At 39.3% G+C, this 16,552-nt stretch overlaps 1 protein-coding gene across 4 annotated transcripts in view; it reads left to right on the top strand.

Moving 5' to 3' along the window:
• The window catches only part of ZNF407 (zinc finger protein 407), a 344,392-nt gene extending 330,930 nt beyond the window's left edge, over window positions 1-13,462 (top strand). For all 4 annotated transcript variants that reach the window (XM_033061690.1, XM_033061665.1, XM_033061681.1 and 1 more), the window contains exon 9: window positions 10,903-13,462. In XM_033061690.1, coding sequence (XP_032917581.1) covers window positions 10,903-12,254 — 1,352 coding nt within the window. In that variant the 3' untranslated portion in view covers window positions 12,255-13,462. The remainder of the gene's footprint in view (window positions 1-10,902) is intronic.
• Window positions 13,463-16,552: the final 3,090 nt, after the last annotated feature.

Here is a 16,552-nt window from a genome sequence, read left to right as displayed (position 1 = left end):
CATGTGAACTAAGTTCCAGCAATAGTAAAAGTGCTTGGCTTCATTTATGCTTCCACTAAGGATGCTGTACCAGGTCCTAGGTATGATGGCATTCACAGCAGAATGAAGGCATTCACTGCAGCATGCATCATGCTACAGACAAGTGAACCATGGTGTTTTCAAACCACTTGACATCTTTTAGTTAGTGTGGTTTTAAGTATTACTTGGCTTCAGTTGGAGACAGACATCGATAATAAATCTTTGAATAAATGCTTTCAGTATTGAGAACTAAGTGACATTTTAAGATATTATACATAAATATGATCATTATTTAATTTTAAAATATTCCCTCTTTTCCTAGTCTAAGGAAGGAAAAAATTTAAAAGAGCTAATGAGATGACCTGACAGAGTGGCAGAGGTTGTTTACTAGTCCATATTTGACTAAGATGCATGCTTCATGTGAGTGTCATTGCAAGTTCTTTGGGTTTTAAGACTTAAGGCACCACAGTCTTGAGTGAACTTTAGTTCAGAATGGAGAAGTTTACAAAAGTTATTTAAGTAGTTCCTGCAGAATTCTGTGCTGTTTTTCACTGAATTGTTCGGGAATAGTATGGATTTGCAGTATAAATGGTGATGAGCTGGATTAAGTCATACTCTTAACTATTGTACAGTCTATTTATTCCAACTGGGAGCTTCATCACCCTAGCACCTGAAAGTGGATGAGGCAGCTGAATTGGCTTTCCATTTTTCACCATGTCTAACCATCTTCCTGCAGTATGACATGAACATTCTAGTCTTTCATCAAATTAAGATTATGCTTATCGAATAGTGCCAAAATTTTTCTCCCTCTCCAGCATTTGCAGATTATGTAGCCAGAATATCTGCACTTAAACCTTCAATATTTCCATTAAAGTCAGGCTTCTAATAGTTCTTGTTTCACTATTCTGAATATTCTTTAGTTAAGATCTCTCTCCTAGAAAGATCAAGACATAATTTAGTTGTATCTGTACCAGAACAATGTGCAGCAGACGTGCCTTTGAATGTGCAATTAAAAATTACTTGGGCCTGTTTTCTTTTCCTGTTTTACATTTCATAAACTCACGTGTAATTTGATGAACACTGTCATTCTTTAAATTTCTTCAGCATTACAGTTCTCAAGGGATTTGTTTCTCATTGAATATAATTTTTGCATATTTATTTTCTGCAGAAGTGCTAGTATGCAGTAGCACAAGTTCAATCTTACATTATTATTTTCTTATTTACTTACATTACATCCTGGTTTTCTTTGTATTGATGTTAATGCTTCCAGTTTGGTATTAGCTCCATGTGCCATCTAAAAGCTGATTTCTACATCTAGTTAACCAACAATTTAGGTAGTCTTGTCAACAGAGTAGTGTGGTATTTATTCATCTCTTGAACACACAACTTTGCAGCTAAGTGCAAGCAACTTGGTAAGGAGGTTCTGAGCCCTTTGGTAGAGCTGCAGTTCAGCAGTTTACTTTGCATTTCCCATGCATCCCTGGTGCACAGACCATCTTGCAGTTCCTGCATCAGCACTGCTCAGTGATGGCCCAGAAAGCACCAGCTTTCTATCTTGTGTCTTGCTTTATCTACGTCCTGTCTTGTGCTTTCTAACACTGGAAGTGGAAGACAGTTCATTTAAGTGCTACTCTACCAGCAGCACTGAAAATATATTTCTGTCAGCAGAAGGGTCAATTACACAAACAGCTCTTCCTTTGAAGATATCATGGAAACATGCTGTTTCCATCCTTCACCAGAGGTGAATCATGAGGAGACGAATTTGTCATGAACTCGACCCATGAGAGTGGTATAAAAGAGTTACCTATCTCTCCAGTCTCTCTTTCCCATCCAACCTCCCAGAACCAGCAAGTACCCCTGCTTCATGCTTCCTGAGTAATCCCAGCGTTACTGCCAAGTCTGTGATACTCTGAGGAGGAAAATCAGCGTGTTTGCTGATACTCATCATTTTGGGCATGGTAAGCCTTGATGCTGTCAAGTGGCTCAGGAGGAATGAGGGGCAGCAAAGGGAAAGGCCTGTGCATTGAAACTGTCCCACCTATAACCACCCTATTCCTTCTTCCTCATATGTCCTTATTTTCCTTGCACTGAGACTGACTTTTGGAGTGGGAAATCTGATGTCAGAAGTTTGGGAATGGCATTCACAATTAAGTCACCTTCACCCTAAGCCAGGTACCGCTGTGGAGACAGCTGTACTCATGGCTGGTCCTGTGCTGTGGTTACACATGTAAGGCTGAAGCATCTAATCATGTTGGGGCTTTTTCCAAAACACAGCTTGGCATGACCTACAGCTTTCAGACTTATTCAGACCTCAGAATTATTGTAGTGCTCCTTTCCAGCTGTAGATCCATTGTGAAAATATACAAATTACACTTGATGTTGTAAAAGCAAAGAAGCAGATCTTTCTCTACTGAAAACCTGTAAAGTGAAAACTATAAAACCCTCTTCCCTTGTTTTCTTCTGAAACTGGTTGTAATGCTCTCTTCCTCTCACTGTGCCAGACTCTACAGCTTGACTAAATGTGTGTGTCACTCCTCCAGTTTTCTTTCCTATATTCCCAAGCAGGTGAGAGACTAAAAGGAAAATATCAGCTGTATATCAGTGCCTAGGTAAAAAGCTGCAAAATTAAGTTATGAAGCTTGCCCTTTTTAGCAAAATCTCGTATTGGACCAGTATAGTTCCTTCCTAGTGTCAATTTGTTGCTTCTAATCATGAGAATCTGGGATCATTCCAGTATGCTTTTGATGAAATCCACAAAAGAGCATACATTCACCCCCTCCAATGTTTTGGACACTGAAATGGAATTTTTTTTCAGGTAAGATAATGCATTAATTGCTTCACTTAGTAGATGAGCATTTGATATATGCCGTCCTATAGACTCCTGACACTTTGCATGCTGAGCAGTCTTGTCCTTGAAGTTACTGTAGTGCACAATGATCAGAACTTACTGCTGATGTTTTGTTAGCATTTACCAGCAGTGTCTTGGCAGAGGGTGACCTCCAGTACTGTCTCTAAACATTTTCAATTTACGGACTCAAGAATTTTTGCTGCCTTTGCCTCTCATTCTTTTGAGGAGGTCAGCCCTTTATGAATTTGCCACAAGAAAGAAGTTCAAAATACCCTATATACTTAAACAGCTTAATAGGAATATAGCCACAATGAACACACGACATACAATTCATTTTAATATTTATAGAAGAAATTCATGTTGTTTTAAGTGTATACAAGCAGCTGCTGTCATTTGGCTACGAGCAGATGTTAGACCTCCGAAAGCTTCGCTGATAATTAAAATACTAACAGTTAGTGTTTTACCCCAGCTGCAGGTTCTGTTTACTGTAAATTTGATTTTAATGGTGCCTCTGTGCAGTTATTGAATAGAGGTTTGTTTTCTACTATACATGCAAGTGTCTACAATGAAGACAAATGGTTATTTCCCATAATTTACTCTGGAAAGATATGAATATAGCTGTAACATAGTTGAGCTTATAAATGAAATACAGATATGACTATCACATTTGAAATGGTAGTTTCTGCTGTCTTAACTAACAAAAAGAACTAGGGAAACTTACTATTTGTAGTTATTCCCAAGCTTTGCTCCTAAAAACTGCTGTGCTTTTTAAATGGGTTGAGACATGCCCTCAAGCAAAGAACAGGTGCTTCTTTTTACTGAAAGGGTGCATAAATCAGAATAGATAAATACAGAGAATCATGATTCTCATAGTTGATAGGTATGCCGAAGAATATAATTTCTCCTTGATCATTTAATAACATGATGTTTTATTTTAGGTATCCCTTACAAGTGTCTGTTCTCTTTAGTGCATATATGTACATCAAACGTTAGGGAAGGCCAGCCATTTTCAGAATTGTTAATCCCAAGGGCCTGATTATGCAAACACAATGCATAATGCAAGCAACCATGTTTAGTCCCTTTGAGACTATTGAGGCTAACTATGGCAGTAAGCAGTGCGCTTGATAAATAAATGTTTATAAAACCAGGATCTGGATGTATATATTCTTGAACAACAAAAACTTTTGCTGAGATAACAATGACAAAAAGGTTTTTTTCCTTTTTTTGACAAAACAGTTAGTGTCTGGGACTAGACCTATTTCAGAAATCCAGATCGTTTTCCCTATGAGCAGAGCTTGGAGGATTTTTCCCGTTATTTTTCTTATATTAGTGTATTTTTTTCATATTGTATTTTCTGTTCTGTCTGCCTAGGAAACAGAAATCTCTGGTTTTACCAAGCACAACCAGAACCCCTTGAAATTGCGATTCTGACTTAGAAGTGCTAAAAATGCACTTTCCATTTGCACTGCAGGGGATAAAACAGAAAGGAGTGCATCCGAGTATCATCAATGTCAGTTGTTCCCAAACTGAGGGCCAGAGTAGTCTTTGAAGCTGGACTGCCAAGAAATGTCCAGACTGGCTATCCTCATCTCAGGCTGCTAAATTGCACTGGAAGAGATAGCTGAAATACTCCAGATACATTCCTGATGCTGCTTGCCCGCGTAGCTAATTGCTGCATGTGCCGCACAGAGGTTTTGCTCACGCATCTGAGTTGAGAAGAGCAGCCTGCATGGTGGCAAAGAGTTAAAGAGAAAAGTGGTTTGCAAGTAAATGAATTACTCTGCAGATTAGGCAGCTGTAAATTCTGCATGTTAACACTGTACATGTCTGCCATGATCAGTGAGTGTTTTGGTATGTATATTTTTTGTTTGCAATCCATCTGCAACACTGAGTTCTATAGCATTCATTTTTCACCTTCAGCACAGGAAAAGAGAAACTGAAATTTTTCTCAGAGAACGCCTTTTCCCAAAGGTTAATCAGACACTGAAGGGAAACTAAACTAAACCAAACCAAACCAACTGCCTAAACACCCTAACTGAATGACTTGGCTATTTAATTTGGTGGTTGTCATTTTCTTCTGCATCTCTTTGTGGCCGTTGACATAGTTTTGTAAGATGTGTAAGGTAAAAATAGCAAGCAGGAAATTTCAGTGTGTTTTTCAAAAGAAAAAATACTACAAGAGTGCTTTCTTTCACATTTTTAGAAACCTAAAGGACATCTGCTGCTTTTTAAGATACCCAAAATGCTAAAACTTCATCCTTTATTCAAGCAGTTCTTAGAAGACCTTGAAGTTTCCAAACATGATTGAGTAGTTAAGGACAAAACTAGAAGCTAAGGCTGTTCTGAGTTTCAGCACTGAAACATGTCATTACTGGATTTTTAAGTATAAAATAAACAATGAACATTATTTGGGGTATTTTTCTAGTTGTTTTTGATTTTTTTTTTCTTCAGTAGTAATATATTGAAAGGGGGAAAATGAAGCCTTGCTGTATTGGTATCTCTTGAGATTTATGTAATTTGTGTCAATGGTGGAATTTTTTTCTGTCTCTTAGGGAGCTAGTAAAGTCCCCTATAGGTATCTTTGTTTGTATTGCTTTACAAATATTTGCTGCCTTTGTGGACATAATGGTTGTAACAGGGCCATTTTGGTTTGCTGATTTATTTCATTTCTCCGTGTGACCCGTCATATTTTCTTTCCTTCAGCAGAAGACATGAATGAGCCTTCACAACCTCTTATTTAGTGTCTTAACTAGCTGGTTTAAAAAATACTGGCCCATATATTGCTTGCATATAAAAACCTTGCAAATGATAAAGAACAGATTTTACTATGGTCAAGGAACAAAGCTGTGAAAAATGCATCTTATTATTATGGCCTCTGAAAAACAGGGAAATCCCAAATTATGCCACAGTTCTTAGACTGTACTTAATTAATTGAAACAGAGATCATTACAAAAATAATTGAAAGAAAACAGAGCAGAAACTTGTAGCTTGATCAATGCATAAGTTATATTACTTTATGAATTTGAAAAGTGGACTTACTGTATGATTCAAAATATTGTGCTGCCATGTAGACAATAACTTTTAAAACAAGAAAATCAGTTGCTTGTCCAAATGATGTTAGACATAAGGTGATTTTTTTAATATCATTTAAATTCCTTACAGGTTGTATTTAATTGAAGGAAAATATGTTTCTTTGCATTCACATTCTTTAATATTCGTTGTGTTTTAGCATATACAAAATGTTTGTGCCAATAAATAATATACCTAATCACCAAAGTATGAAAAATTAAGTGTTGCTGAATAGGGGACTATAAATAAGGCCTCCTAGAACTTTTACAGAAAAGGAAAAATAGCTGTTTTAACCTAGCTGTGTAAATGCAGATCATTTCCGTCGTCATAATAGATTATTTCATTTATGACTTACTGCTTTGTCCTAAAGGTGCTCCTTGTGAAGGATGTCCTCAGCCCAGCCTCACCACACACAGCCGCTTGCTGCAAGTTTTGGAGAAGGATTAGAATTCTAAAGAGGCTGCTGGCTGAGAGAAGGTGGTGCTTTACATATAATATTAGGCCAGACTTTCCTCACGCATTACGGGTTTCTTTCTGAGACAAGTCTCCTTAATGCCATCTTTATCTGCTACACGATGCATGAAATCTACTTTCTGTTTTAGAACTGCAGCTGACCCCCGACCCCACGAGTGGCGCCACAATGTGACCTTTCTATTGTCATCAGCTTTCATTCTCCTGAAAATTCTATGAATTTTTATTACAAGTTTTTTTAAACCAAGCTGAGGCTTCAACAAATTACTTGACACAGATGAGATGAAGTTGTTGAAGTAGTGTTAGATAAGTTTTACAGCCAGCATGTGTGCTGCTGAACAGTACAAAGCCAGTGTCCTACAATGTCATACACCAGTAACTGCTGAGCCTACTATTGGATAAATACATCATTTTATGGAACATTGATTGTTCTATAAACCCAATGGAGTATTATGCTCTATGATCAAACCATTTAGATTGTGTGTAGAGCACAGAAAATGCCATATTCAGGATGGTACTAAAAGTGCCATTTGTGTATTTTATGGATGTCATTACGGGGGAAACTTCTCTCTGTAGGCCCTGTTTACTGCAAAATTTTTTAGTCTGTAATGACATTTTTCATTCACAACGTATGCCTTCAAGAGAGGGGGCCCTTGTTTTATTTGTTTCATTCGAGTTTACTGCACAAATCCTGTACATTTTAATTAAATGTAAGCTTAACAAAAGAATAAGGTATTTATTCTGTGGGGAACAAATGATGACAGTAACAAAAGAATAAAACAGACACACAAAAGGAAGTCAGGTATTGAGTAAGAGAGAGGGGAAAAGGTACTAAGCCCTATTTCTAGTTTCCCAGACACACATTAAACATCAAAGCATTTCTTTTAGCCTTATTTCGAGAGTTTGTGGTCTCAGAGAATTAAAATAACCTGCGAATATGGATTTAATGTCTAAAATATCCTGACATTTTCAAATAAAAAACTAACAGTCGCTCAGGACTCCAACTGATAAATAATGGCTCTGCTGAAATGACAGACTTCTTGGAAAGAAACCAATTCTCTGATCATTGCACCCCTAGATATGAAACACCTCCTTACAAATTGTCTGAATATGAGCTCTTGTATCATTATATTTTGTCATTTTAATGCCTATTTGTGTATCTTTTTAATTTGCAGTGACATGCAATCAGCAACAAGTCCACTTTTCCCAATATTAATGTGGGCTTGTATTGCAGCTTATGTTTGCCGTGTCAGCCGACACTTACCCCTTCTCTTTACCCGTTAAGAGGGGGTGAGAAGCAGGCTGGATTTACTGGGACAACGTGGTTTGCTGCTACATATAGTCCAATAATGTGACATGTTCCTTAAATACATAAAAATTCCTACAGATGTTGTGTTGGATTCCAGTGCTTCATTATAGAAATAGCAGCTAAGCCTCAAAATCTGTTGTTTTCTAAATATCTTCCCTACTTGGCTTTTCACTGTTAAAACAAAAGAAAACCAGTAAAATCTGCAATTCATATTTACCATGAAAAATCACTAAAATTGAAGTTGATGTTCCCAGTAAATTCTTGGTCATAGTCCAGTTAAAATTTAAAGTTACAGTAGATTCACATTAGTTTAAATGACACTTGAACTTCTACACAGCTCAACATTAATTCATTATAGTTGAAATGGAAGAATCTTCAGTGGGTGAATCTTTTACAATCTGATTGAGGCTGTTACATTTTATAGGAGCCATTTTTCAAAGGCAGTACTGACAGCACTCGAAGTTATTAAATTGCTGAATCAAAAGATGGACCTGCAATCACATTTATGAACTGTGATGGAATAGCTGGGGTTGCACTGAGCTGAGGTTAAGATGTTGGTGTAGTTAAGCTTCATCACACCCCTTAGTGACAGCAGTATTTACCCATGTAGTTTACTTTAATGGTCAGGAAGTGGCTTAACTCACCTCTGGATTCAAATAGATTAAGTAAGCAGTCAGAATGGCATAATTATCAGTGCTGCGAGGGATTCACCGGATAGCTCTTCACCCAGGAGACTTCCCATTCAATTGCACAGTAAAGACTGGAGTTGCATAGATTCACAGGCATGGCATTTATTTGAGGAGATGAAAACAGAGTGAATTTCCTTTTTCTTTCCCTTCCCCAGACCAGAGATTCTCCTCAATGCACTGATGCTGTGTCCTGTACATAAATTACTATGATCTTTGGAGAGAAATGTCATGATTTTAGTGTATGTGCATGTGAAAATTATGACTGTAGAGGTATTTGGATTTTGAAATCCAGTGGAAAATGCATGATTTGTGGAGTTATTTTGATTTTGTGCCACATCATTGCCAGGCTCCTCTTTTATCTTGTCAACAAAGCAAGATTCCTGAGAGAATTAATTACTTATACTCTATTACAAAATGTGGAGGAGCTAAGATAATTGTCATTTTATGTTGATTTCCCCTTCCTACTTTTCTGCTCTTTGGGGGGTCATGTGAATGTCAGTGCCTACAGAGAGCACAGGAAAAGTGAGAATAAGAACCAGTCGTATACCACAGTTAGCTTACTTCTTGCTTATACTTGACAAAATGTACTTCAATTGCATGTGCCAGATTTTTATGCAGCATCACCTGGAAACACTCTAATGGTTTAAATCATTAATTTTCTTTTCCAAAGATGACCTGCCTTGCAAACTAGGAATAAGAAAGTTCTGTGGTGTCAGTTTAGACTTCTGAAGGTGATTTTCAGCCTTTCATGTTGACAAAATTACTTCTTTGTGCTTCACAGTACAGTTCTCTACCACAAGTTCTATAATTTAAAAAATGATGGATGAATGAATGGGTGGATGGATGGATGGATAGATAGATAGATAGATAGATAGATAGATAGATAGATAGATAGATAGATAGATAGATAGATATTAGTATAAGACCTCAGTCTTTTAATTATTGATGTTATTTTGGAATTGTAGCTTGATATGCACCTTAACATAGCAAGTTGCTAGAGTCTGCAAGGTACCAAGTATTTAGTCTTGGAGTAAATCAGCTTCTAAGTGTGAGCTTACCTTTAAGCAAATGAGTCTGTTTTTTAGAGCCTATTTTAATTCTCTGTGGGATCAGGGTCTGACAGCTCGATGCTTTGAGTGAAAGAGCCTCCTTAGACCAGCTTTAATATAATTTTCTCGGTCTCTTGAGTTCAATGAAGCACATTGTTCACTAGAACTGGCTTGGAAAGTACAGTGCTAGCCCGAAATTTCACTGTAAGTGTCGCTTTCTTTTTTTTCCTTGCCTGTATAATTACAAGCAAGCCATGGCATAACTATTTGTGTTAGTGGTAAGAAGCTACACCTGTTATTCCAGAGATGTGATTTCAGTTTGTGTAGGTGAATTTCAACTGGAGTGTGGATGTGGGCAGTCTCAGCCGCATGGACTTAATCAGCCTTCCCAAGGCCCATCTGTCGTTAGACCCTCACCTTGTTTGCAATGTCCAGCACACACTCTTCTCTCTGTGTGCACTGGTTGTGTCCCACAGCTTGCTCCCAGCATATGAAGGAGCTTCCTGGGTGTTTCTGGATGGCACTGCCATGGGGAGACAGGGACGGATAGATCTGTCATTCCATGGACAGCCACAAAGCTGGCCACAGGGTTCTCTCCTTCATGTCTTGCCAAAAGCACATTGGCTTTGCTTGGAGGGTGATGGCCTCGACTTTGTACAGTCTTGGGCACCATTTGCCTGGCAGAAGCTTTATTATTAGTGGTGAGAATTGAGAAGGAAACCCTCAATGACATGAAATCGAACTGGGTGGCACAGCAAGCAGCTGGAATATGGAGGTTACAGGTATATGACTATATATAGTTTGTTAATTGATTTCATGCAGAAATAATTCAGGTGTGTGATTGGGAGTTCTGTGGATTAGATTGTATAGAATTTCCTGCTTTAGGGTAAGAAAACCAAGTGTTTTCTCCAGGTAACTGGGCAAGTGACTGAGTCAGTCATATGAGCTGGAGAAGATGCTGGATGGAAAAGGAAGGGGACGACAATGGCACCAAAATGACAGCATGACAATCACCTCACCAGCAAAAGCAGGGTACAAAGAAGAACAGCCACAATTTCTCACACCAAGATACATTTAATGTAATATATAAACCTAAAATTCATTACTGAAGCACTGAAATATCACCAGTAGGATCTTCTGTAAAATATGTGGCTTTTAACTGTATACTGTATTTATCTGGGCCTTTTTTTATACAGAATATTTTGAAAAACACATTTAAATTGTTAATAAGCTGCAGAATTGTTACACTCAGCAATTATTTCAACCTGTAAATATGTTATTTGGAAAATATGCAAATTGGTTTTGTTCGTTTGCTCATTTTATCTATGTTTTCTGTCAATGAAATCTAAAAATTGTCAAGGAATTTTATTCCATGTAAGCTACAATTTGTTGAAGTAATGAAGCGATACTTGCCATGATACCATGTTAACAGCATATTTTGTCTTGTAGGCATTGTGTCCAAGTCCTATGAGTGCCGACTGAAGGGGCAAGGAGCAACCTTTGTGGAAACCACGAGCCCTTTCACCGCGACAGCACTGGGAGAGGTTTCTCCAGTGAAGGAGAAGGCCTTTCGGGGCAGCAGGAGACAGCCACAGTCCCCTGAGGAAGTTCAGCAGTTCATTATTATCCAAGGATACGACGGCGACTTCGCCATCGACGCTTCCGTGGAAGAGACGGCAGCGGCCACCCTGCAGACACTGGCGATGGCGGGGCAGATGGCCAGGCTGGTCCACATTACAGAGGATGGGCAAGTCATAGCCACAAACCAAAACGGCTCCCACGTGAGTAGTGTGGTTCCTGAGCAGATCCTTACGGAGCAGTTGGCAGATGGTGCCACACAGGTGGTGGTGGTTGAAGGAACGGGAGCTGACGTGGAGGAGGCTGTCCAAATAGACGCGGTTCCCGACTCCAGTAGCACGGTGCTGCAGCAGATAATGCGACAAGAAGTTTTAGATGCTTCTGAGGCCACAGTCCATCCTCCGGAGTCCTCCTCAGCATTAGATGCCCTGCTTTGTGCTGTGACAGAGCTGGGTGAAACAGAAAACAAATCTGGACTCCTTGACAGATGCAGGTCTGGTCACAAAGACTTCTTGCACATGCCGAACCCAGAGATGCCCAGCATTCCCAGTGATGCAGAGGGACAAGAAATACAAATGTTCCATGAAGTTCAGGAGACTCAGGAAGACACCAAACCTGTGGAAGTAGTGACACGGGTCATGCACCCATCGGCTATAATTGCATCTCAGGAGAGAGCTCAGGCTGCCTTCAAGAACATGGTGCAAGGAGTGCTGCAGTTTGCCGTGTGTGACACAGCTGCGGCCGACCAGTTCATGAAAGAAGGTGTCACCCAGGTCATTGTAAATGAGGAAGGGACTGTTCATATGGTAGCTGGAGAAGGCTCTCAGATAATTATGCAGGAAGCTGGCAGCCACACACTCAGTGTGCAGAGCGAACACATGGATTTAGTGGAGTCAGATGGGCAAATATCACAGATTATTGTCACTGAAGAATTAGCTCAAGCTATGGCTCAGGGTTCTGATGGTGACTTCTCTGAAGGTGCAACGCACTACATCGTCACAGAATTGCCACCAGACATGCAGGATGAGCCTGGTGTGTACTCACACGCTGTGATAGAGACAGCTGGCTCCCAAGACATTCTGCAGGCTGGTACTGCTGTAAAAGCAGAAGCTGTAAGCCCTGATAGAGCAAGAGAACAGTTAACAAGCATGGTCATTTATACAGAGGGTGGCTCACAGGTAATTCAAGGCCAGACAGATTATAACAAAGTACAAGAAGCATGAAGAGCTTCACTCGTAGGCTGGTGCAGAGCAGAGCTGAATAGTACCAGAATCATGGAGGCACTGTATTCCTGGAATGTCTTCTGTAAAGCCTTCTCATTTGAACCCCCTCCAAGCCAGGTAACAAACACATACCCTGCTAATAGGAGGAGTTCACTGAAGAGGATAACACAATTTTGTTACAGTAGCTCTAAGATCTATTATATGGGATTATTATAAAACAAGCATACTAGGGTACAAAACAAGATAAAAAGCCCCCCGCCCAAAGTAGAAATTGTTCTGTTCTGTGCTTTCTTTGTTGATGTTTTTGTCTTAATGTTGTTTTATCTCAGGGCAATTCCCTGCCTTCTGTCATTTTTGTATAACATAATCACAGGAGTAAAATAATTGCACTTGAATGTACATTTTGTGAATAGATAAATATGCAAAAAAATACAAACCCCACAACAGCAAGGTGAACAAGTAAGCATACATACAGTATTGGATGCCCTTCTTCATTTTAAAGTAGAACAGGTGACATTTTGCTTTCTAAAATCTCACTTTAAAACATGCTTGGCTAAAAATATGTCATCAGAATAAGGATTTTTTGCATCTAAAATGAAAGTTTTCACAGTACTTTACTCTTTCATGGTAACACATAAGACTTTCCCTAAAGAAGAGCTCAAAAAAGCTACACTTCAGAAAATCCTTGATTATACATATTCGGGAAGAAGAACTTGACGCCTGTAACTTCCACTTAATTTTAGATGAGAGTCCTACATAAGAAATGTGCATTTTTTGAAAAAAATATTGTCACTGTCAGTGTTTTGCTTTTCTTATAACTACTGCTTCATATAAATACCATTTTGCAGTTCATTTTGTGAGCTACTTCTCAAATGTTAGGAGGATTTTTAAAGAAAATTCTGACATTGACATTAACAAGTAGGGGGAAAAAAGGTGACCTTGTATTTCTTGCTTAGTCCATAATGTCAGTTATTTACTTGTGGATATACTGCAATTGTTCAATGCAAGTTCATGTTGAAAAGATTTGTTTCATGATAAAACTGCTTCTATTTCTTTAGAAAAAATGTAAAATATAAACTGGCAAGGTTTGGGGACTTTTTTTTGTCTTTCAAATAAAATGTTAGCATTAAAATGAAGCATCATGATTTTTAATATTAAACAATAAACAGAACTGGCATTCAGCAGGAGCAAACGAATGCTATCTCTTATGTCTGTGCATTTTCTTTTTTCTCTTTTCCTTTCTCTAGCTTGCTAGATAGATAAAGATAAAAGAATCTAATTTCTGAAGTGTGCCTCATGCATGCTTAATATAATTGTGTAAGTATTTAGGGTATAAGCCATGCTGACTCTAGAGATAACTGGGTTTCCTATCATGTTTAATATCTTGAAATTATCAACTGTAAGAAAGTTGGGGTGGGGTAAAACAATAGTTCCTTCCTGAAGCAACTGCTTAAAAATGTATTTTCCGATAGGGCTGCTGAGAAAAGGTGCGTCATTCTGGGGCTGTAAGATCTTGCTGCCTCTTCATCTCTTATTATTATTATTTTTCAAATTTTATTATTTTCCAAGAGTTGAGGTTGTGTCTTTGTCAAACCCCCAAAAAAGTAAATTTCAAGTTAGACATCAAGATTCATAATTAGGCGAGTTTGACTTGCTCATCTTTCTTAAAAGTGACAGGCTGTTCACTTACTCTTAAATACTGTCTTCAGCAAACAGTGACAGGATCAACTCCCGTTTGTTATCAGGAAAAAGGTGACCTTTACAAAATGATGGCCCTCTGCAAGATTCTCACAGATGTTCAAAAAACTGAATGTTTTTCAGTGGAAATATTTCTTCTTGATCATTTCTCCTGTTAACTGTAGCCCTGTGGTCTTGCAGCTTGGATGCTAATTCTTCGCTGTGCTTAGTCCTGTATGGCTAACCTTTCTGCTGCAGTACAGGGTGTTGACACTGACATGCTGCAGTTTACCATTTGTGATTTATTTAGGATAAATATGTCTCAGGTGGCATTTAATCCTTCATAAAACCAGTGTAGCCTGCAGTGTCAAACCAGCAATCACATTGTATGCACAATGAAAAGAGCAGACCTTTGCATAAGAAAAAGCCCCAGTGGTAGATGTTCCTGTGCTTGGGAGCACTGGGAAGGATTCTCTAACCTACCATGTGCTGTAATTACCTGGAAGCTCAGGTTAACGATACTTTTCTCTGAGTGCAGCCTGATCAGGAGAGCTAATATTTTCCTAGGGCCTTTTTTTTCTTCTTCTTCTTTTCAGTGTGCACTTTTAAGTTAACTTATTTGTGCCCTACAAATGTAACATTAGGAATCAAGGCTGACATTCGTTCCTGTGCTGTCATCCTGCTTAAGGACTCCGTGGGCTGTCTCAACCCTATGCTAAAACACACTCTGCCTTACACTGAAAGTAAAGGCTATGGCAGGTCTCTTCCAGCACCTAGGAAACACCTCCAGCATTTGTCTCCCTCCTGTGCCAGAGTTCCTGGCATTGTCCCATATCATAATCTGGGAGGAGATGAGCTGGATTGGTTTGTGGATCTTCCAGGCATTCCCATGCCTTCTGCCCTTGGAGAGCAGGAAGATTAGGTAGCAGAGGGAGGCACTTTGAGTACAGCGGCCCCTGGAAGGCGCTGTCCCTCTGAGGTCCGTGCATGGAGCTGGTGAGGCACCTGTGACACGTCTGGAAGCAGGCTCAGAAACTGTCATGGCCCTTTGCCACAGGAGCTGTCAGAGCATCACAGAACTTGTGTGGTGGATCTGGGAGGTGCCTAGCCCAGGCAGCCATTCACCCCAAGTGTGTTTTGCTGTTTGGTTAGAATACCTTCGAGTGTCTCTCTCCAGAGAATTCAAGGGCTGTGCTGTAGTGGAAGGGATTGTTGAGGGGGCAGTCAGTTGCCTCCTGATGTTCTGACTGCCAGAGCCATTGGCTTAATTTTCTCTGTTATCCGTGCTGAATGAGCATTAATGAAGTTGGATTATACTGTGACTATGTCAAACAGGTAAAATGTAAGTGTATTTAAGAACCACAGAACTAGTAGACAGGAGGAAAATAAATAAATAAATAATAAATTTAAAAAACGAACCAAAAAGAAACCAAAATAAACCAACCAAGCAAAACCAACCCCCACCGAAAGTGAACCAAAAATCCTAAGTGAAATCAGAGAAAGAAGAGATATTTCCAGGAAACAGTTTCACCCAGCAATTTTAAGAATCAGACATACACCTCCTGAGGCAGTTTATCCTGGCCTCTGAATTCAGGCTCCATCTTTGGGGAAAAATGGGAGATAAGAGATAGCTGGAAACTATATTTAGTTAAATATTTCCTATAACAAAAACAAAAGAACCCAAAACCCAATACCACCTAAAGGGCCCACAGCAACACACCATTCCTCCTGACTCTCAGCTACACTTTTCTGTGGAAGTGAGATGAGCCAGAGAGTTGATGTGCTGTGGTTATGCACATGTGGATTGTGCACAGTCCTTCAAGCACTGCTGTCATTTATAAATGCTGCTTTATTACCAGGAGGGCTAGCTCTGAGTCCCGGAAAAAGTACATTTGTGATTTTCATGGACAGTGGATTCAGCTCATGTAAAATCTCGTAGGAATCTCTGTGTTAAAAGTTCCTGTGCCTCAGGCTGGCCCTGAGCTGGACCTGGGCTTGAAATGCAGGTGAGTCCACTTCAGAAAATCCTGGGGATTGAGAGATGGAGCTGGAGCTTCTGGCAGAGCAGTACAAGGAGCTGATGTTGCGGTAGGCAGAGACCTCTTAAAGCAACCTCTGGGGCTTTTCTCCAACTTGCCCTGCTCAGTAGACTCCCTGAGCACAAAAGCTGTAAACAGAGTGAAGATAGAAAGGCAAAGATTGAAATTTGAAACAAAGTTAGTTCAAGTGAGAGGATTAAGTAACAGGAAAAAAGGTCGTTCATTTGGCAAAACAGAGAAGAGCTGTGAGTTTTCACTTATTTTACTGAGCAATATTAGCTCATAATTTAAGATAGTGTGTGGCTCACTCAAACAGGCTACCCCCGTTCTATCTTCTTGAAGAATACAATTCGTTTTCTGCTCCTCTGGGGTGATATCATTTTATATGAAGAAAAAAGTTAGCTCAGATGGCAGTTATATGTTTCGGAAGCACCTTCTAATCAGGGATTGGTGATTCATTATTAGCTTCAGCAGGCGATCCATCTGACATGTAAGGGGAAAAAATTAGCAGCTGTCACTGCATGATGAGTTAATTTCCTGATAGGCCTGACACTGAAAAGCCATTTGGAGACATGGAGATGG

The sequence above is a fragment of the Catharus ustulatus genome, chromosome 1 (genome assembly GCF_009819885.2).
Source record: "Catharus ustulatus isolate bCatUst1 chromosome 1, bCatUst1.pri.v2, whole genome shotgun sequence".
Lineage (NCBI taxonomy): Eukaryota > Metazoa > Chordata > Aves > Passeriformes > Turdidae > Catharus > Catharus ustulatus.
This window is presented reverse-complemented; position numbering and strand designations above follow the sequence as displayed.